The sequence below is a fragment of the Protomyctophum parallelum genome, assembly GCF_964188405.1.
Source record: "Protomyctophum parallelum genome assembly, chromosome: 3".
Taxonomy (NCBI): Eukaryota; Metazoa; Chordata; class Actinopteri; order Myctophiformes; family Myctophidae; genus Protomyctophum; species Protomyctophum parallelum.
The window spans coordinates 23590811-23612090 of NC_139698.1; the positions used below are offsets into that span (position 1 = coordinate 23590811).

The following is a 21280-nucleotide window of genomic DNA, read 5'->3' on the forward strand; positions in this document are numbered from 1 at the left end:
GATATACCGGTAAGCCTACTGTATTTTACATTTATTTGGCTATTAAATTATGGTGTACATGGAAATTATTCTGTATATATGAGTGCACTTTTAACTATTTAAGCCCTATTTTATACTGTTTAGATATGTGGGAGGAGATAGTGCTCTTTTGCAGTATAGCAAGGGAAAAGGCTACCTTTGTCCCTGAGGCAGTGAGCAGAGAATGCATTTCCATCGTAAGGCAAGGCAAAAAAAACCTCCCCTCTGCTGCTGTGAGCAGAGGGAGCTCAGACACTTCCTGAACAAGCAGTCCAGTCCAGAGGCTTCAGGGCCAAGAGAGGGTGCAAGCGACTTGTAACCGTCGCGGAGGGAGCAAAAATGAGGTAATTTCTTTTCCGTCTTTTGTGTTTTGGTCTGCCAGCCTTATATTGTAATAGTCCAGCTCGGTCTGTACCTGTTTGCCCTGCTTTGGTAGCTTTTTAACTGACGCCTTGTCTGTTTGGGTTTAGAAACACTGAATTAAGATGACTGCTAGTCTTTCAGGAGGAGAGAGGATCACATCACACACGTTTCTTTTAACACAGATACAACGATAAAAAGCCCGTCGTTAACGACGGCTAGGCTAACCCCGGTGCGGGATCTCCCCTCTCCTATCTATCATCCCATCTCCCGGTTGTGTGTCGAGCTAGGAGGCAGACTGAAAACCTCCAATCCGTAGCCTACATGAGCTTTTTGTTTTTACCCACTAGCCCGTTAAACCTTGCGGCGAAAAGGAAGTTTAATAGAGTTGGTAAAGGTAGCTGTAGCCAACTAGCAAGACTAGCTGCTTGCTAGTGGACAGGCTTAACTGTCCTGCATGTATTATCTGTGTTAAACTAAAGTGTGACACTGAAGTATATGAATCATTTTGAAGACAAAACCACAACAGTTATTTTGGCACTTCGTCAGTCATTGTTTTGGGTCCAGTCCAGGCACATTTACAGTTGTGTAGCATGTTTGTTTCAATAGCTAAACTAACTTGAGCTCACAAAATACAAATATTGAGCGAGGAATATTTCTTTAAAAAGTCTAACAAGCCTGAATATGTAATTGTTATTTTATTGCCCGTTGCAGTGAAACTTAGGACCCGATCCCTGCAGTTGATATATCTACAACATATTTTGTTTTCATTTTTCCTAAGAATATAAACAATATTTTCCATAAATGGCCAAATTGTGATGCAACAAAAAAAGATTATTTGACAGCTGTCAACAAGGACGGTAACCTCAGATGAACTACTGAACTAGTAGTTCAATGTGTTTAACTTTAGATAGTTCACAGACTGCCGAACAAGGTGTGAAGCCAACTTGTATAAGCAGATCTTGAGTCACAGCAATGGAAACAGGAGATGTTTTTTGTGGCTAAAATGTTCCTAGCTTTGGTCACTCAGCAGGTCATTGTGTGCATGGGAGACAAAATTAGCCTGCTGGTATTCTTGCTGCTGTGTCCCCGCCCTGTGTCAAGGACATTAAAAGTGCAACAATGGGCATCAGCAAAGTTGTATTATTTATCAGAGCTGGACATCAGTCAAGTATTGATTTTGTCTGCAGTACTGAAGTTAGCTTATCTCCCAAGCAGCGCTTATAAAACTTCATAGCAGGACCTTTATTTGTCTGACTGGTGCTTTTGAGTGACTGAAACAAATGATTACAGCTAGCCCGATCTTATTATAATAACGTTGAGTCACTACAACAGCCTAGGGATCCTAATGGTAAAGATCACCTTTAGTCTTCAACCTGGACTTTGGAAGATGAAGGATTCCGATAGATCTAGATAGGAGCCAGACCAAGTTGTGCTAAAAGTAATCGATAACATTGCAATTTTTCTGAAAGAGTATATTACCACATTTTCACGATTAAAACAAATAGCAGACCTACAACCTTGTAGATCTGCTATTTTTCAATAGCCAAAGTATAACATAATACTAGAAACATGGATAATTACAGGATACAAAGGATAATCTACAAAAGTCACTCTGGGTGATATGTTGCTTGCTTAGCTACACATTAAACTGTTATGACCGGAGGTCATCAATGTGTCCTTACAGGGACAAATGTGACTTGGTCTTGTCCGTGGCAAATTTTAGATTTTATTTTTAACACGCACCATTATGATGTTATTTGGATCATACGACTCAATGTCCTTTAATATGTGACACTTATTTACTATGTAAATATGGCACATTAGGGGTCAAACTAGTCCTAGTGGTTCTCAAATAAATTTTGTTCTATTTGAACAACACTCAGAGTTACAGACCTGTTATGGTCATCCAGGGCTAGCTCTTTGTGTTTCTGGTAATATTATTGTCCTGGACTCATTTTGTCCGTGGCAAAAATGAAATTTTGACACAAATGTCCACCACAAGCCATCATCGGGATGACTTCTGATTATGACATCTCGGGCACAAAAACCCAAGTGTTTCAAAACATAAGCCTAGAGCTGTCAAATTTGTAAACTGCCAACAAACTTCAGACCATCTTTGATGTTTTGAAGAACCAGAGTTGCTACTTCTAAATCTAAAAAGCTGTGTTTCCACTATGAAAATCCATGCTCATGTTACTTGTAGGGCATTCATCTATTACCGGTTTTATTAAGGCATTTCTTTTGTAAGGAATCATAAATATATTTGAGATGCATTAACCTGGGCAAAGAAAATAGCATATAGTGTACGTTCACAACACGTTCCAGTGCCATACGTTGTGGCCTTGTTTCATCAATTCTATTAAGTCTTAAGACAAAAGACAAACCTAATATATATATTTTTTAATAACAGTAACGGTTGTAGGTACCCTGGCAAATTAGAGAACAAGACCGGTCATGTTCCTGTAACGTCTCATCCCAAACCGACGTGCTGCCTCAGCCAAGGCTGGTTGAGGATGTGTGATTCTGAGTCACTGTGGCTTTCATCAGTCACGAATTGGGGTTGAAGTTCATATTGGGATAAATGGAGATCTTGTCTCTCTAGTTCTAGTTGCCTCACCCTCCTTATACAATCTGTCCCACATATCAGCCAGGAGAACATTATTATCCTCCTTCCATTTCTGATGAATGCTAGTGTGGCTATTATGCTCTAGCCATAATGCCTCTTGCTTACTGCTGGTTGCTGGTGAGGTTAATTGATGTGATCCAGAACCACAGACATGGCGTGGCATATTCCACATTGGCTGCTCTTGTATAGCTTCAGCTATATCTCAGAACAAATTGAACAAACTTCATTGTCTCCACCAGGCCGAAGGCATGGGGGGAGAGTATGTTTTGCACTCCGTCCGTCCGTCCGTGTGTCCGTCCGTGTGTGTGTCCGTGAGCAGCTAATCTCGGCCACCGTTAACCCGGTCGATGCCAAATTTTGCACACACACTCCCTGGATGCCAACGATGAACCTCTGCCCCAAACCTTCCAGAACGGCCTGTTATAGCGCCACCAGGAGGCCGCTTTGTGCAAAACAAGTTTTTGCACAGTACACCTACAGATTTTGTCCAAACATCGCGCAAATTGGTAGTACACAGTCTCTCTAGAGCCATTCAACGAAACCGGTCTTTCAGATTTCTCAGACTCCATCCTGATTGGTTAAGATTGGCTTCCAAAGTTCACAGGAGTGCTCAGTTTCAAACAAAATGCTGCAAATCATGAACACATCGCGTGATTTCCGTGAAATTGTGCATGCACATTCCCACTAGACCGAGGACGAAATGCCACATGAACAATTTCAACTCAGCCTCAAGGTGGCGCTATAACTGGCCGAAAAGTGTTTTTACCTCTAACTGCACGGATCTGTGGATAATTTACTTTTGTTGCCCTTTTATCCAACCACCAGATGAAGGCAAGCTGCAATGTCCTACATTCCTATCCTGGTGGAGACCTGTGCCCAGAAGGGCACTTTTTCTAGTTCAATTTGTTACTTGACGGAAATGTTACTTCATTGAAGTATCTGAGTAAAAACAGTGGGTTGGCAATGGGGCATACCGAGTCATCTTTCTATGGTGTGGTTCTGTCTGTCTGTCTGTCAAACCAGTGGTTGTTGTGTTTATACTTATTGAAATAATCAAACTTTAATTTTATTGTGTTAAGTCAAAGGTGCTAGGGGTTCGCTGAAATATTGCCCAAATTTGGAACCCCCATATGTCATAGATGTGTAATAGAGTAGACGACTGAAACACCAGGTTATAGCTACATGAGTCTGAGACATTGAAGCCACACCGTTCCCATGATTATTATTATTTGTAATGGATTATTACCCTTTCTTGTCATATTGTAGAATGGATGCGTTATGTGCCACTATGAGCATGATTTTGTCTACTATTTGAACCACCACTTATAGGTACTTTTGTAGCATTGTTTTTATTGATTGTTTTCTTTCCTTCCTATCCCCTTGTGCAGGAACACACACGATCTATGGGAGGGAACATGAGCTTCGTCTCCAGCAGGACACCGCCATGACTTAACACAGAGGGAGCCGTCTTGTTTTACTTTTTTTTTTATTGTTTTGTTTTTGTTCCGTTAGTCGACTGTTTACCTGTGCGGCGGTGTCGTCGTTCACCCTCCCGCTACGAGGAGGAACAAATTCCGAGGATGAGGCGAGGATATTAATTTTGGATTAAAGACTGCATCTGTGTCGTCGCACTGCCTGCTGTTCACTCCGTGTATCTCAAGTTACGGGCGCACCTATTGTTATTATCTGTAGCACTAAATAATTATTTTGGGCCAACACGTACAACAACATTTTCCACAGCAATATTATACATATCTACGTAGCCTCCTTGCCAGAGCAAGGTGTGTTTTTATGTTGTTTTTTTCTCGTCTCAATAATCAGTTAATCCGTTTTTAGGCGCAACCTAATGTTTCCGTATTGTCCCTTTTACTTTGCGCTTTATTTAAAAAGGAGAAGAAAATAGTCTGTGATGTTGCGTGGCCGTTCTTAACAACAGCGAGTGCTTTTGAACTGTTAATTTAAACGCATCTTTATTTGTGCTTAAGTGGCGTTTGTGTAAACACACTTTAATTGACCTCCTACTGGGGAAAAGGTGGAATAGTTGAATCCTGTTTGCCTGGGATCAGGTTTTTTTTTCATTTGCCACTGGATAGTGCTGAGGAACTGTATAAACTGGTGGCACTTTAGATCAAACTGTCTCCGATCAGCTTTATGAATAAGGCATAAGGACTGGCGAACAATAAGCTGCACTTAATGGAATTGCAGGATAAAGCACCTTCAACTGGAAGCTGTGTTTTTGTTTCCCAGATCAATAAGCAAATGGCTACAAATAGTTTTCTTTGTCTTTGACATTATTTTTCTTGAATCCAAGCTGTAATCACGGGAACGCAAGCAAAGATGACAGCACGATGTCACAGCATGACGCCACGTCGCCTTATATAGACTGGCGTGTAATGAAGACAAAGTGTGCATTAGTACTAGTATATTAACGCGAGAAAAATAATCCGTGTGTCCCGTATAAACCAGCTACCTACATGCAGCCCTTTTAAGCCCCAAGGTTCTACCCCGAGGTAACAGGGAACCTCGGCGATACAAGCACTGAAGAATGATGTTCAAGGGACGATTCAGGGATGAAGCTTTGTGACTGACTCACACATTTTGGGGTTTTTCCTCAATCTTTATATAGAGCTTGGCCCAGTTTACTCATTTTGAAACGGCTGCCGTCCTCCTGTTATAGCAGAAACCTCTACGGCCGTCCAAGCTCTTTTTTTTTTCCCTTCACTAAACCAAAAGCCGAAAGCCATGCGATCCCCAGACCCTCCCGTGCCGTCCCCGGCAGAGGCGCTGCTCCACAGCCAGTTTGCCGACTGGGGCTCGGGCACCAACGGCAACAGCGGCAACAGCTGTCCCAACAGCCCCAACAGCGGCCCCTCGCCGGCCGCCTCCCCCACCCAGGCGCCGGTCTCCAACTATGCCCTGACCCTCACCCACACGCACGTCCACATCCAGCGCCTGTCGCCGCGGCCGGGCAAAGAGGCCCGCCTGCTGCTGCCCCTGTCGGAGCTGGCCGGCTCCAGCTGCCCCCGGGCGCCCGCGCCCCCCTTGCTGGTCCTGTACTGGTACCCCCCGGGCAAGAAGAGGAAAGGTGTGTCCAGACGACGGCAGGTCAGGGCTTACCTGGCCGAGAGCAGGCCGGAGGCAGAGAAGTGGTCCGTGGCGGTGCAGTGTCTGCTGAGGGGGGTGGTCGTGAATCCTGAAACAGGTGAGTGTGCATATATATATGCGCACGTGTGTGTATGTCTAGTTATGTGTTCAGTCCCCTTTTGTGGGACTTGGTGATTTTGAGCCTTATTTATTTGGTGAACAGAATTGTTTGGTGTGTATATAGCAGGAGTCACTCTGACAATAATAATTTTGGCACCTATGGATATGTACGGTTTATTTCCTGTTACTGTGTACTACAGGGGCTTTCAACTGATTATGAACCAGGGATCACCACCCCGACTGAGAATCAACCTGGGGTTGTGTTGTGTGTGGGGATATGGGCGTTGTGTGGGGGGAAAATGAACCTTCCATATTAAAATCATGTCGCTATTGTAACTTGCTGTTTGTATGAGCAGGCAGACACATGCAATTCATTATGGGCATAATGGTGACTCAACCAGGCAATCCGGTGCAGTTTCTCTTGAGATTCTATACCTCTCTTTTCTGTGGAAGTTCTTGACGTCCGACTTCCCAGTAACTGACAACATCGACATCATATGTCGCCACGTCATTTACTGCATTGTTTCTCAACTTGTGGTCAATACAAATCTTCCCTTTCCTACATTACTAAATGCATGGTCAGGGACCACATGCAATACCTTCACGGACCACCTGTTGAAAACACATGATGGTGTACTAGAAGTCAAATGAGGTCTGTTGCCTCAGGTGACCAGGTTGATCCAGGTGTCCGGTAACGGTTCATGTTCGTTACAGTATCTGGGTTGGCCGACCTGCTTTCTCAAGAGCCTTCATGCAGCCAGCCAAGACGGTTGTATAAATAACAGCAGTGTAAAAAATAAAAAAGGAAGACCTTTATTGATCCCTCTGGGGGGGGGGGGGGGGAATTCCCTTTCAGCTTCAGCCAGCTGATGGTTGGCTGCTCGGATGCTCATGTTGAGTGCTCACTCAGCGGGGTGAGCACGCATGTATAACATTTAACCAATTTTCTCTCTCTCTCTCTCTCTTTCTCCATCCCTCTCTGGGTTGTTCTCTGTCCTGCACACACATGGTCTGTATCATTGCATCACCAGTGTAGACCCTCCATAGAGACATAAAGGGTGGGTCGGCTGCCATTTCCCACCCCTCCTAGTACCCCCGCACCAACAATAAACAGACGGGGACTGATACAGCTGTAGCGTCTACCCCTCTTGTCTAGGCCTCACCTTTCTCACCACTCACCATGGTTCTGTTTATACACGAGGCACATCCGACCGCCCCGACCCCCGTCCGTCTGTGTTTTCTTCCACGTCTACTTCCTCCTCCTTCCCGATACCCATACTCCTCTAATATACCTCTCCCTGATCCCCCTCTCTGGCTCTATCTGTTTGCTCCTCCGTAAGCAGGGCTGACATAACATAACACATCCGCGTGCAGGCTGATAACAGCCTGCCCCATATCGCTGATGTGTCCCCTTTTTTCTTAGAGCCTTATCATCGCATTCCGTAAACCGTTGTCTTCCTCTGGTCCCTGTCATGCCTCTCTCCTCTCTGTCACGGTATTTATTAACTGCCCCGATGTCCACCGACGTTGTGCGCGCCCACTTCCTTCCGTGATGTTCCTGTAATGTGTGATTGAGTGAAAGCGTCTGATCTCGCTCCCTGCATTCTTTAAGACATTTTGGTGTTAGCATTGTTATAATTTAGCTATTGAAAAATAGCAGATCTACAAGCTCATTCCGTGATGTTCCTGTAATGTGTGATTGAGTGAAAGCGTCTGATCTTGCTCCCTGCATTCTTTAAGACATTTTGGTGTTAGCATTATGTTATAATTTAGCTATTGAAAAATAGCAGATCTACAAGCTCATAGCTCGAAGAACGACTGACATAGAAACATAGCTTTTTCAGAAAACTGTCAGGATGTAGAAGACATTTTTAGAATCTGATCTCGGGTCAGAATGGGTGAAGACATTGGGGCTAACTGTGGCCCAGGCGGTAGTGCGGCTGCTTAGGAATCCGGAAGCTTCCTATTCAACCACTGGCTCCTCCCCCTGCGTTAGTTTCTGAGGGGCTCTACGCCCAGCTTTGTGTTGTGTTTGTACCATCGCCCCCCCCCCCCCGAACCTCAAATGACGTCACATTGTAGATTCTACAGCGCCGAACCGACTTTTATTCGGCTCTAAAATAGGAGTATGAATCGGCCCTAACTGCTACATGTAATGCACAAAGCGATAAAGGCGCTATATAATTATTTCTGTACACATACAAGAATGTGGGGGCATGGCCAAGCTAAATCAATCATTGTCTTGGAGGTGCAAACAATACCGGTATCTTGCCTTTTTTTGTGATTCATGTTTCTGTCCTCTGCACAAAACTGTGTTTATACGCATTGTAGTGCAGGGACCGGCAACGACAGCAACATACACCATTTCATGAAAAATTATGAGGCGCGTCCAAATATTTGTTTTTCGAGCTTTCGAGGCCACAAAAAGGAGCCAAATCCAATGTGCCACCAAGTGCCTTTTCAACAACACTTTGACACGGTGACAACGATTCCCGTTGCTTCCCCTATTCACACATACTAGGGTGTGACATAACCGTAGCGAAAAGAATACTGCAACATCTTGTCTGGTCTGAAATTCTAAATGGTGTCATAAACCACTTAATCAATTAACACCGGGGAAGCAGCTGTGCTGTATCATTTTAGCTCATTCTATCTACAAGCTCACAGCATGGCACGTTGCCGCACTGCGAGAGAAAAACATTGTTGATGGGTCTTAATATTCCTGGTTGACGGGGGGGGGGGGGGGTCCTCCAGCGCTCCCTAATCTGTCTACCTTTTGAGCTATAATATATGCTCCTATATTCAGCTTGACAATAAATGGAGAATTTACGTATCTGAGCAAATCAGTATTTTTGTCCTACACATATCCCCCCCCCCCCCCCCCCATACCAAATATGTTAATATCCGTCGACACACAAGCTCACAATGCATCACAAACTTGCGACACAATGTGATCTTGTAGATCGGCTGTGTTGCCAAAATGCCTATGACATGCCCAGAATCGAAGCACTAGGGTTCATGTGGTTAATGACTGATAGATATTGGATACATCTCATCTTGTTTCCACACCTGGTGGGTACTTTGTGCTATCTTTGTCTTCTCAAGTGTCCTACCCGAATGTAAATGATTCATAGATTCTGCTTCCTAAAGAGCAAGAGTGACGAACAGCAGGAAGCCGAGAACAAGTCGGATTGACCTTGGGTGTGCCAAAGGTCCCAGGCCAAGGGACAGAGAACAAGTCTGGATTGACCTTGGATGTGCCAAAGGTCCCAGGCCAAGGGACAGAGAACAAGTCTGGATTGACCTTGGATGTGCCAAAGGTCCCAGGCCAAGGGACAGAGAATAAGTCGGATTGAACTTGGATGTGCCAAAGGTCCCAGGGGAAAGGGAACTCTGTATTAATGACAGCTAGAGAGGCTGATGAGACTTTGCAGTGTAATGACAATGTTTGTCCACTAAACATCCATACTTGAAATGCCTCCGAGTTGTTGTATGTTCTCTAAACATACAACTTTACAACATACCACCAGGTTTTGTTGAGCCCTATTTTCAAAAATAGCAAAAAGAGCCGATCTACAAGCTTGTGCCTACATTAGGTGTTGTGAGCTTGCACATCAGCTATTCTTTTTAAATATTCTGTCATTCTTTTTCTTTTTTTTGTAATGACAGAATGGAGATGAGGTTATTTTGGTTAATTATGTATCTTTGTACCGTCGGATCATATTGACAATATGTTGTTACTAAGAATAATTTTTACATTTTTAGTGAATATGATATCTTCACTGAATATTTTACGTTGTTTTAGTAGAAACCTGCCGCTAATGTAGAAGTATTTTAAATGCTTCCCAGCCATAATTAAATATTCCCCAACCATAATTATAGTTTAGCTGACGACATTGGTAGGCAATGGTAGCTTTCCTTTGCCAATGCAGTGAATTGCTGATTATGCCCTTTGCTTTGAATTAGGTTCTTCTCTACATGCCTTTTTTTTAATGAATCCTTTTCTCTTTTTGTTGTTGCTTATGTTGCATCTCAGAATTCACACGAAGTCTGCTACCTCGACCCCGACGACTGATGCTATTGGTCAACCCTTTCAGTGGGCGGGGCCAGGCGATGCAGTGGTGCCAGACGCACATCCTGCCAATGATCAGAGAGGCTAACATCAGCTACAACCTGATCCAGACAGGTACACACACACACACACACACACACACAGAGACAAGATACACAGACAAGACATACACTCATACATCAAGTTTTGTTTGTGAGAAAGGTTGAGTGCCAGAGTGATTGAGGGTACAATTTCATACTGTCAGAAAAAAATATTCCCCAGGGAGGAAGGGGAGGGGAGGGGAAGGGTGGGTGTGTTTACTGTCTGGTGTCAAACATCCATCTCGTTTTAGCCCAATTTGTCCCACAGAGCTACATGCAACTCTTCAATAAGGCATGCTATGTCTGGGTGATTTGGTACAGAATCAAATCACTATATTTTTGTCCTGTGGCCATCCACAATGATATGAATCCATTTTGGGGGCTGATGCACAGACGAGTGGTGGCTGTTTACCCACCGAATATTGATGAGCAACTTCGCATAGACAAAATGACAGTTTCCATTGCATTATTTTCGCTTTCCTGAACAGATTTGGATTCGGATACATCCCAGACAGACATAACACACACACACACACACACACACACCAAAATCAGACTTCCTACAACAAATAGAAAATATAAAAAAAATGTTTAGACATTTGGACGTCACGCCAGGTTTTAATATTGAAACACACACGTTTATTCATTGACCTTACCATTATATGCTGTGCTGTCATGTTATTTAATACATTTCAAAATGCTGACAAATAGGCACTAAACAAGATTTGAACTCCAAAGTATGTATATTTTCCGACCACGCGTCTTGTTTTTCCCCAAACCAAGAAGTACACTTTTATATATCCACAAAACAACAGCAGTGTTGTTGTTGCCTCCCATCCCATGTGTTCAACTTCAAACAAGTGCTTTGGTGTTTATGCTGTGTTGTTGTCGTCTCAGAGCGGCAGAACCACGCCAGGGAGCTCATCAGAGAGATCCGTCTGCCGGAGTGGGACGGCATCATCATCATCTCTGGAGACGGCCTGTTGCACGAGGTGGGTCTCCAAGGGGGTGTGTGTCTGTGTGTGTGTGCGTGCGCCTCACATATTGATGAGTAATTATGTACTTTGTGCCCGTATTGTTATGTGGGTATTGATGATATGTCCTTGGGACTAACTCCAGTACATCTACACTAGACACACACACACACACACACACACTAGACTACACTTATAAAAGAGCCTCACATTTTGATGAGTAATTCTGTATTTTGTGTCCGTATTATGTGGGTGTTGATGATATGTCCTTAGGACATACTTCAGTACATCTAGACTAGACTACAGGGTGACTGTGTGTATGTGTGTGTGTGTGTGTGTGTGTGTGTGTGTAGGTAATTAATGGGCTGATGGAGCGACCGGACTGGGAACAAGCAATAAAGACCCCGGTGGGCATCCTCCCCTGTGGCTCTGGAAACGCCCTGGCCGGTGCCATCAACCACCACGCTGGGTAAGAGATGCGTTCTGCAAGTCTGTTCCTGTTCGCATATACTCTGCTGTATATTTCTCACGGCACGAGGACATGCAGTCCATAAAGTCAGTGATGCAAAATGTGAATTTGAATTTGATGCAAAAGTGAATATTACATTTTCCAGCTTGAGCTGAACATTTTCGTAACCCAGACGCAATTTTTTACCCTCCACCAAACCTCTTTGCTGAAAACAACCGATCTACAAGCTCACAGTGCCTCATGTTTCGACACTATGTGAGCTTGTACATTGCCTATGTTCCCAAAATGTTGCCTATATGACATGCCCGGAATCGGATAGGATTCATGTGGTTAACAATGACTGATAGAAATTGGATACGCGCCCCTCTCTGGCACTCCTAAGTGATTGCTCATCTTGTTTCCACACCTGGTGGGTACTTTGTGCTATCTTTGTCTTCTTGAGTGTCCTACCTGAGTGTAAATGATTTATAGATGCTGCTTCCTAACGAGCAAGAGCGACGCAGGAAGCCCATCCTATGAAATGAACTTGGACGTGCCAAAGGTCCCAGCCAGGCCACGATTACATTTTCCAGCTTGAGCTGAACAGACATCGATATCGATACTATATCCATAATTATGATGATAGGTGACTATAGAGCTTCACAGTCCCGCCCCCTTTCATGACGACGCCAGGCCCAGGAAATAGTTTCCAATGCATTTTTCCCATGGACATTTCAAAACGTATTTATTTAAAGACCTTATAAGCGAAGCCAACTCTTGTCGTGACAAATCATGACAACAAACACAATATTTTGGACCAAACAAATAATTACAAAGAAGAAAAACAAACAAAGAAATTGTTGTAACCTGCCGTTTTCTTCTTCTTTCTAATTATTTGTTCAGCCCGAAAAAATGTGTTTGTTGTCATGATTTGTCACGACAAGAGTTGGCTTTGTCCGCGGCGTAAACGTCTTTAAATAAATACTTTCTGAAAAGTCTATGAGGAAAATGAACGGGGATTTCTTTTCCGGGTCTCTCGACGGGGCGGGACTGCGACGCTCTATTGTCTGGGGTTTCAAATCAATTTTTTGTAATGTCATGATATGGCACAAGTGTCTTTTCCTTGTTTCCCTATTTATACTTCCTAAAATGTGTGGTGGGGAATACATTTATATTGTCACACGTGGTAAAAAAAAAGAATTGATTGCGTCCATATCGGCTTGCCCTAATCGTGGAGTAACACGAAAAAAAGTGATCCCATGGTTGAACTTGTGCACGTAACGCAAGGTGATAATGCTATCCGCTGGGGTATTGTAGTAGTCTATTGAATATAAAAATGTTTTATCCTTCTGCTTTGACTAACGGCAAAGTTAGGTCACTTGATAACAAGGACTTGTTTTGAGCTCCGACACGGCTGCTTTTACACTGTCACCAATATGCCCTTAATATTCACATCATCCAAGTATTCTGTGTCAGCGTTGGTGCTCATAAATGCTGTATCCTATTAACCCATTTAGGCCTGAGGCCGATTCTAAATACGCCTCTAAATCCTGACCTAAGGTTTCTGAAAAACTTCAAATATTTATATAGCAGAATCAAAATGTTTACATTTTTGAATACTGTACATACTGTACAGGACCCAAATATGGGTTCCCAATCTGAGTGGGTAAAACACCAAAATGGGTTCCCGCCATAACCTGGATAAGCTGTTATCCCACCTATGCAAAACTATTGGTTAAGTTACCTGGAATATTCTAATTCGTCAAAGATAGTGAAAACCTTATTCCATTTACTGATGGATATTCTAGTTTGACTGTAGTGTCACTGCAGTTTCAAGTCATAGTAGTGAGTAGTTAATAATTATTATATATATATATAGGCAGTTAACTTATCTGCCCTAACAGCTGCTAACAGATTGTAAAACTAGATTAATTTACATGTGTACTAATATGTGTACTGTATACTAATGTATGACACAAATTGTGTGTATCAGCTGAGTCATGTGGACCAGCCCACTGTGAATTTGTCAAGCCGTTTATAAATGTGTCAGCATGGATCATAAAATAGCCGAGAAGTGGCTTAATCAGGGCTGACCTTAGGACTCTAGATACTGTAGATCCCTCCACACACACACACACACACACACGCACAGATAAGTTTGACGTTGATATCGTTGATGGTCTGAAGTGATTGCACCGTGATGGTGTAATTGGGGAAGCTTGCGTAAGTGATCACTTCCTCCCAATGTCTGGCCCAGTGGTTAAGTCGCAGGTTTTGTCTGCTTGTGTCTGGATCTGACGGCAGTCAACACTTTTTGGCACAGATCTTGAAAATGTAATTCTTTGCCTCATATGGAGGACTGTGCATATTGTGTCGGTGCTGCTAAATTCGTTATTTCGTTGATTTGTGAAGATGTGTTCACCTTTATCTGCTCTTGATTGATTACCCATTTTGGGGCGGGAACCCCTTTTAGTGTTTGAAACATTATGTTGTAATTTAGCTATTGAAAAATAGCAGATCTACAAGCTACGAGCTTGTAGGTCTGCTATTTTTGAAAAATCGTGAAAATATTTATTTCAGAAAACTGGAGGATTTTTTTTTCGACGTCAGGTCTAAATGGGTTTTAAAGGGTCTTGGCAGGTTCCTTTAACTGTTTGTGTGTGGGAGTCTTCTGCTTTTGTTGATTTTTTTGGTGTGATTTTTGCTCTCGTCCTGAGCCTAATGACCTTTGCTACGTGTCACTCCTGTCTCTCTCCCTGTTTCCTTTCTCTCTCTCTCTCTCTCTCTCTCTCTCTCTCTCTCTCTCTCTCTCTCTCTCTCTCTCTAGTGTGTACTATCACTAAAAGCAGAAACGCCCCCAAAATATATAGTTTAAAAAAATAGTCAAATCTCAAGGGCATTGAGATTGGGGGGGCGAGATAAGTTACAGGTTTTAGGTTTCTTGTGTGTTATTTGCAGAATAACACTGTGCACAGGAGTCCTACACACACAGTCTTTGTAGTGGTGCCAGTCCATTAGGCAGAAGGATCCAAATGATGTTGTTCAAGAGACAAAAGTGTTTTATTCTGAGACGAAACGGAGTAATGAATATTTGCAGAACAATGCCCTGATGCTTTTAGGTTACGGTAAATCTGCTGGGCTGTCCCGTGTGTCCTCTGCAAAGAGGAAAACAAGCATGTCTTCTTTATCTCAATCCAGTTATCTGACCTCTATCTATAAAGAGATAGAGAAAAGGACTCTGTCTTGTGGCTGTTTGCCTGTTAGCGGTCCGCCCTTTATCTGTATCTGCGGGCGATGGCGTGCACTTTCACAGTTTGTTCTGCTGTCCCTCGGTTACAGTGGTGTGGAGTACCAGGCAAATGTTGCACTTTTTCTCCACTACATTTATTTGAAAACCTTTAGCTACTAGTTACTGTGTAGATTTTCATTTATATTATTACAAAACACGCACTAACCATATCGGCGCTATATCCATTTCGGGCCATTTGAAAATAGCAGATCTACAAGATCACAATGCGTCGTGATGCGACACATTGTGAGCTTGTGGATCTGCTATTTTCAAAAGATTTGAATTTGTGAAATGGGACATTCTTGCATAATGACTACTTTCTACTTTTGCCACTTTTAACCCATTCTGGGCGGGAACCCGTTTTTGTGTTAGCATCATGTCATGCTTTAGCTATTGAAAAATAGCAGATCTACAAGCTCAGAGCTTGTAGGTCTGCTATTTTTTTAAAAGAAGAAAACATAGCTTTTTCAGAAAACTGTCAGGATGTAGAAGATATTTTTAGAATCTGATCTCAGGTCAGAATGCGTTAAGTAAAACCTTTTATTTTTTTTCTTCCTCAGTTATGACATGTGCCTTCGCGAGCCCCTCCTCCTCAACTGCTGCTTCCTGCTGTGTCGCGGCGGGGTCCGCCCCATGGACCTGGTCTCCGTGACCACCAGCCCGGACCCCTCGCATCACGGCCGCGGCATCGGCGGCCCCACCTCCAGGCGACTGTTCTCCTTCCTGTCCGTGGCCTGGGGCTTCGTGTCCGACGTGGACATCGAGAGTGAGAGGTTTGTGTGTGTGTGTGTGTGTGGAGAGAGAAAGAGACGGGGCCCTATGAGAGAGTAAGGTGTGTTTGTGTTGAGAGAGTAGGTGCTAGTATTGGCTTAGTTCTTGTTCATTTCTTTGGCGGCCAATGAGTTAAATCTAGTCATTAAAATATAGTAAATTTGATGCACCGTGAGTGGTGTCTACTTATATTATTCCACATGTTTTAAGGATGGAACGATTTCCAAACTGGATGCAAAATTCCAAGCCCTCTTCGGCAATGGATGAACTACAAGTTTCTGGATGTATGTAAAAAATGTTTCGTAAAATGTAGCTTGATGAATATTGTCATTCCCCCCCCCCCCCCCCCCCCCAACTTTCCCCTTACAGATATCGGGGCTTGGGCTCGGCCCGTTTCACCCTGGGCACTCTGGTACGTATCGCCTCCCTGCGCTCCTACAAGGGCCGTCTCTCCTACCTGCCCCCTGCCACGGTCAGCTCGTCGCCGCCCCCCAGGAGGCCCCTGTCCCGCAGCATCACCGAGGGCCTGGACGCCTACTGCCGAACGCCTATCCACCGGACCTGCTCCGACATGGGCCTCAGCGAGCAGCTGAGCCTCCGCCGCGGCGAGGGAGAGCGCGAGCGCGAGCTGGAGCGGCAGCGGGAGAGAGAGCGGAGGCGGGCGCGAGCCCGCGGTGGCGGGAAAGGCGTCGTCGGCGTGGTGCGGGCCAGCAGCCTGGCGGAAGACAGGGAGCGCGAGGGGGAGGCGGAGATGACGACGACGACGGGCATGGAGGACGAGGGGCCGGGTGCCGGCCCGGAGGCCGGCGAAAGGGACAGGCGGACGCCGGACGGGAGCCTGGAGGAGAGGGAAGACGAGGGTCCAGCGGAGCAGGACTCGAGCGAGATGGAGGAGGAGGAGGACGGGGGGAGGGATGGGGTTAGCGGCGGCTCCGCGGAAGGAGAGAGCACTGTGCCGGCAACGGAGCCGGGGAAGCACGGGGGCCGAGGGGGGGGCGGGGACCGGGAGGACGAGTGTTACCCCGACGACCTGCAGGAGGCCAGGCAGGCGCTGAGGAAGAACTCGGCGCCGTCCAGCCAGATCAACAACGCTCTGTTCAGCCAGCCGCTCCTCAGCCAGCACGCCGACACCGAGTCCGGGCCGTACGGCGAGGAGGACACGGCTCTGAACGGCACGTACTACCAGAAGGACCATTACCCCCCGATGGACCGGGAGCGCTCCCTCACCATCTCCTCTCCCTTCCGCCACTCTCCCTTCTCCTACAACAAGCCCAAGAAGCTGGACCAGAACCAGAACGCTGTGCGGCCCCGGCCCCTCTCCCTCCTCCAGCACCCCCACTCCAACACCCTGCCCCCCAAGCTGCCCTCCCTGCAGTCCCTGTCGCCCACCCCTCCGTCGTCGCCCTCCTCCTGCGCCTCGCCCCACGCCTCGTACCTCGCCCCTCGCCCCAACACGCCCAGCTCCGCCTCCCCGTCGCCCTCCTTCCGCGTGCCGGCCTCCTCGTTCAACTTCGACCTCGCCGGCGAGCCGGCCGGGGGGCTCGGTGGCCGCTCGTCGTTCGCGCCCTGCGGCCTGCCGGCCAACTCCCCCCGGGACGACCTGCTGCCCGCCCTCGACCGGCCGCTCCCCGCCCGTGACTGGGTGAGCATCGAGGGGGACTTCGTCCTGGTGCTGGCCCTCTACCAGACCCACCTGGGCGCGGACCTCCATGCGGCGCCCCAGGCGCGCTTCGACGACGGCCTCATCCACCTGACGTTCGTGCGCGCCGGCATCTCCCGGGCCACGCTGCTGCGGCTGTTCTTCGCCATGGAACGGGGGACGCACCACGCGCTCAGCTCGCCCTACGTCAGCCATGTGTCCTGCCGGGCGTTCCGGCTGCAGCCGCTGTCCACGCGGGGAACGCTCACCGTGGACGGAGAGCTGGTGCCCTACGGACCTCTCCAAGCACAGGTCAGAGGCTCTTCTTCAACCAGACGCTTCTTCTCCTGGTGTTCATTGAACCTTTTGGTGCCATGATGTGTGGTACTTTGTGTTCTTAGTAGGCATGTAGCGATATATCGTATATCGATGTATATCGATATTAACCCATTTTGACCTGAGATCAGATTCTAAAAAATGTCTTCTACATCCTGACAGTTTTCCGAAAAAGCTATGTTTCTATGTCGGTGGTTCTTCGATTTTTTCAAAAATAGCAGAGTGGCGCGCTATGATCTGCTATTTTTCAATGGCTAAAGCATAACATAATGCTAACACCAAAAGGGGTTCCCGCCCCAAAATGGGTTAATCCCGATATGAATCGATTTATTGAAATAAAAACAATCTTATTTAAGGGGGGGCTAGTGAAATATGTGAAATGTGAGCTTTAGTCATATTCCATCATATTCAAATGCTTTTGGAGAGAAATGAGTCACTTTCAGTAGTAGAGCGCTTTAGAGGGTTGCTGTGTGTGTGTGTGTCTGTGACTGTGCCCAGGTGATAATGGTCGTTGATGCTCAACAAGGAAGGCAATTATGTTTCTGCACTGTCAAAAGTAATGCTACTGCTTTTTATTTGCAATGTAGTTAAATAAAAAATGTGAAAAAAGCTCAGGGGGGAGATACATTACCGTACAATTAAAAAAACAGTAATTTCTCTGGAAAATATTTTTTTTTTTTAATATCGTGAAAAATCGTATCGTGATACGAATCGTATCGTTAGTTGAGTGAACCATTACATGCCTAGTTCTTAGTGGCTAGAATTCCGTTGGTCATTAAGATATAAGAGTTTGAAAACAAACCGCACACCACAAGTACATTAATAATCTTTCAGATATTAAAATGGGGTGCATTTTGCATCCCAAAACGCAGTGTATAGTTAAGGGACGCAATAAAACAAAGTCCTCTGCATCCACAGCACTACTGTACTACTACACTTAACAACACTCTGGTCGAAACGGGTCGATGTCTACAAGTATTTGGGTTCATATATATCTTCTTCCCAAAAGGACTTTCAAACTAGGAAGGGTATGGCCTGGTCAGCCTGCAATGACATGCATAAGATCTGGTCATCCCAGCTTAGTAAGATGTTAAAAGTAAAAATATTTAGGACTACCGTCGAGCCGATTCTACTCTATGGCTCCGAGACATGGACACTTTCAAAGAAACAAGAGAATCGGTTGGATGGCACTTACACCCGCCTTCTAATGAGAGCGCAAAATGTTTGTTGACTAAGACTAAGGTAACTAGACTAAACAATTTCACATGACTAAATAAGACTAAAACTAAATGGCGTGTAACGCGTGTTGTGACTAAACGCCCAAACCACACCAGTTGGTTTGGGTGTTGCAACTGGTGTTTAGGCGTAAGACTAAATCACAATTTGCTGTCAAAATTAACACTGCAGAACAGCAGTCACCAAAACACGTTTCGACCTATTGGCCTTCGTCAGTGACTGCTGTTGGATTAAAAGCTTAAAGGACTACTTGTGCATGCTGTGTTGTTTTCTATCTCAGTATTGCTTGGAATCTGCACCCGACTAAGGTCAAAGACTACAGTTCATGGTGCTGTGTGTAGTTGAGACTATACAGTTCTGGTCGGGTGTACTTGAGACTACAGAACTGGTGCTGTGTAGTTGAGCCTTGAACTGAGTGATATGATTTTGAACCCTGTTAGGGTCAATTATTCTTAAAGTACATGTGCCCATGATTGGCACACTGTCAAATTTCACCCGGAGGCTTATCTCTTACTTTGACATTTGGTCACAAGTAAGAAAAAATATGAGAATGAGGCCTGCGAATATAGATTATTTTCATAGCGATTATTCTATCGAGATTATATTTATTGCTGTGGAAAGAGCTTTCTATCTTTTCCGTTTGCTCTACAAATAAATAGTTTATTATTAATGTTGGATCACTTTTTAAATTAATTGAGAACACCTGAATTGCTTGCAAAAAAATGGAAACTGTGTTATTATTGCTATTACAAAATACATATTTTATCGATTTCTTTTATTTTTTTAATCAATTACATCGATGGTTAGATTCGCTGTTGCAGTAAAGGAAAATAGACTAGCCTCTTCTTCCTACATAACTACGTGTAGGTTCTCCCCTATTCTAATCTCTTGTCTTTCCCATCTCCACTTCAAGTCGTGTAAAGTCGCAGAAACCTCTTTATCTACATGTTCAAGCTTTTTGTATCCCCCCCCCCCCCTCCCCCCCGTAAATATACGCACTACTTGATCATACTACAGCGCTGCGTCGCACACAAAGGCATCGCCTAAGTAGCAGATTGTAGATCTGAATTCTGAAATGTAACAGCTTTGGACATACGAGGGTTTTTTTTTTCACCCGACACAGACGATAAAGCAGATAACCGAGCTACCGCAGTTTGTGTCTGAAATATTACGTAATCCAGCGAGACGAGAAATGGAGCCGCTTTTAATTCAGCATCACTTAAGGGTCCCAGAGGGGACGATAAAAAGCTGTCTCTTACGTTCATAACACTCAGCCTGAGAGCTTTCTGCACATGGCAAGTGTTAAACATGTGCAATTCAATAACTTACTCTTTAAACTGGACTCGAACAACATATTTTGAGATGGGGGGGGGGTTCTGCGGCCAAATGCATATCATTCTGGGAAAATGAAATGGTTTGAGAACCACTGACGTAGAAACATAGGTTTTCTTTTTAGAAAACATTTAGGATTTAGAAGACATTTGTAGAATCGTCCTCGGGTCTAAATGGCTTAACCCATTTTGGGAGGGAACCTCTTTTGGTGTTGGCATTACGTTATGCTTTAGCTATTGAAAAATAGCAGATCTACAAGCTCATAGCGCGCCACCGAGTGGCGCGCTACGAGCTTGTAGTTCTGCTATTTTAGAAAAATCGAAGAACCACTGACATAGAAACATAGCTTTTTCAGAAAACTGTCAGGATGTAGAAGACATTTTTAGAATCTGATCTCAGGTCAGAATGGGTTCTAAGGTTAATCACTTGAAATGGGAGCATATCGGTGCTTGTTGCTGTATTAACGTCTGCTTGTCCCATCATCACCCCCCCACAGGTTCATCCCTCCATGGCCCGTCTGATCGTTGGCGACCCCGGGGAGAAGATTACCAGATTCTGACCGGTGGGATTTGCTGAGCCGACCTGCTGATATAAGATGATGCAGCGCCCCTCATGAATGACGTAATATCTGTTAGCAGCTCTGCCCGAGAGGAGGTGGGGTGGGGTGGGTGGGTGGGGGGGGGGGCACTAAAGCAAGCCTGTATTGCAGGGCTCGTTTTAATGAAAAGGGATCACCCGTCCGTCCGCCCGAGAAACACGAACGCAGGGATTAATAGCGAATGTGGGAAATGGATGGGAGAAAATAGGAAACAAACGCGCCTCGTTTGCACAGCTGTCGCATATCACAGTGAGCTTTCACACATCCCCCCACCCCTCCCCACCTTATGACACA

The 21280-nt window shown here is 45.1% G+C and overlaps 1 protein-coding gene across 1 annotated transcript; it reads left to right on the forward strand.

The window, feature by feature from the left end:
- The first annotated feature begins 298 nt into the window (after nucleotides 1–298).
- Nucleotides 299–21024, forward strand: sphk2 (sphingosine kinase 2). Its single transcript, XM_083760473.1, has 8 exons — nucleotides 299–362; nucleotides 4396–6209; nucleotides 10248–10397; nucleotides 11261–11355; nucleotides 11691–11806; nucleotides 15635–15847; nucleotides 16215–17796; nucleotides 20885–21024. The coding sequence occupies exons 2-8, from the start codon at nucleotides 5750–5752 to the stop codon at nucleotides 20945–20947; spliced, it is 2679 nt and encodes an 892-aa protein (XP_083616599.1). The 5' UTR covers nucleotides 299–362; nucleotides 4396–5749; the 3' UTR covers nucleotides 20948–21024.
- The last annotated feature ends 256 nt before the right edge of the window (nucleotides 21025–21280 follow it).

Bases quoted from the DNA above. Each gene is read 5' to 3' on its own strand.
- sphk2 (XM_083760473.1), top strand. From the start codon at position 5,750: ATGCGATCCCCAGACCCTCCCGTGCCGTCCCCGGCAGAGGCGCTGCTC. The intron at 6,210-10,247 runs GTGAGTGTGCAT...GTTGCATCTCAG, and splicing joins GGTCGTGAATCCTGAAACAG to AATTCACACGAAGTCTGCTA. The intron at 11,807-15,634 runs GTAAGAGATGCG...TTTCTTCCTCAG, and splicing joins GCCATCAACCACCACGCTGG to TTATGACATGTGCCTTCGCG.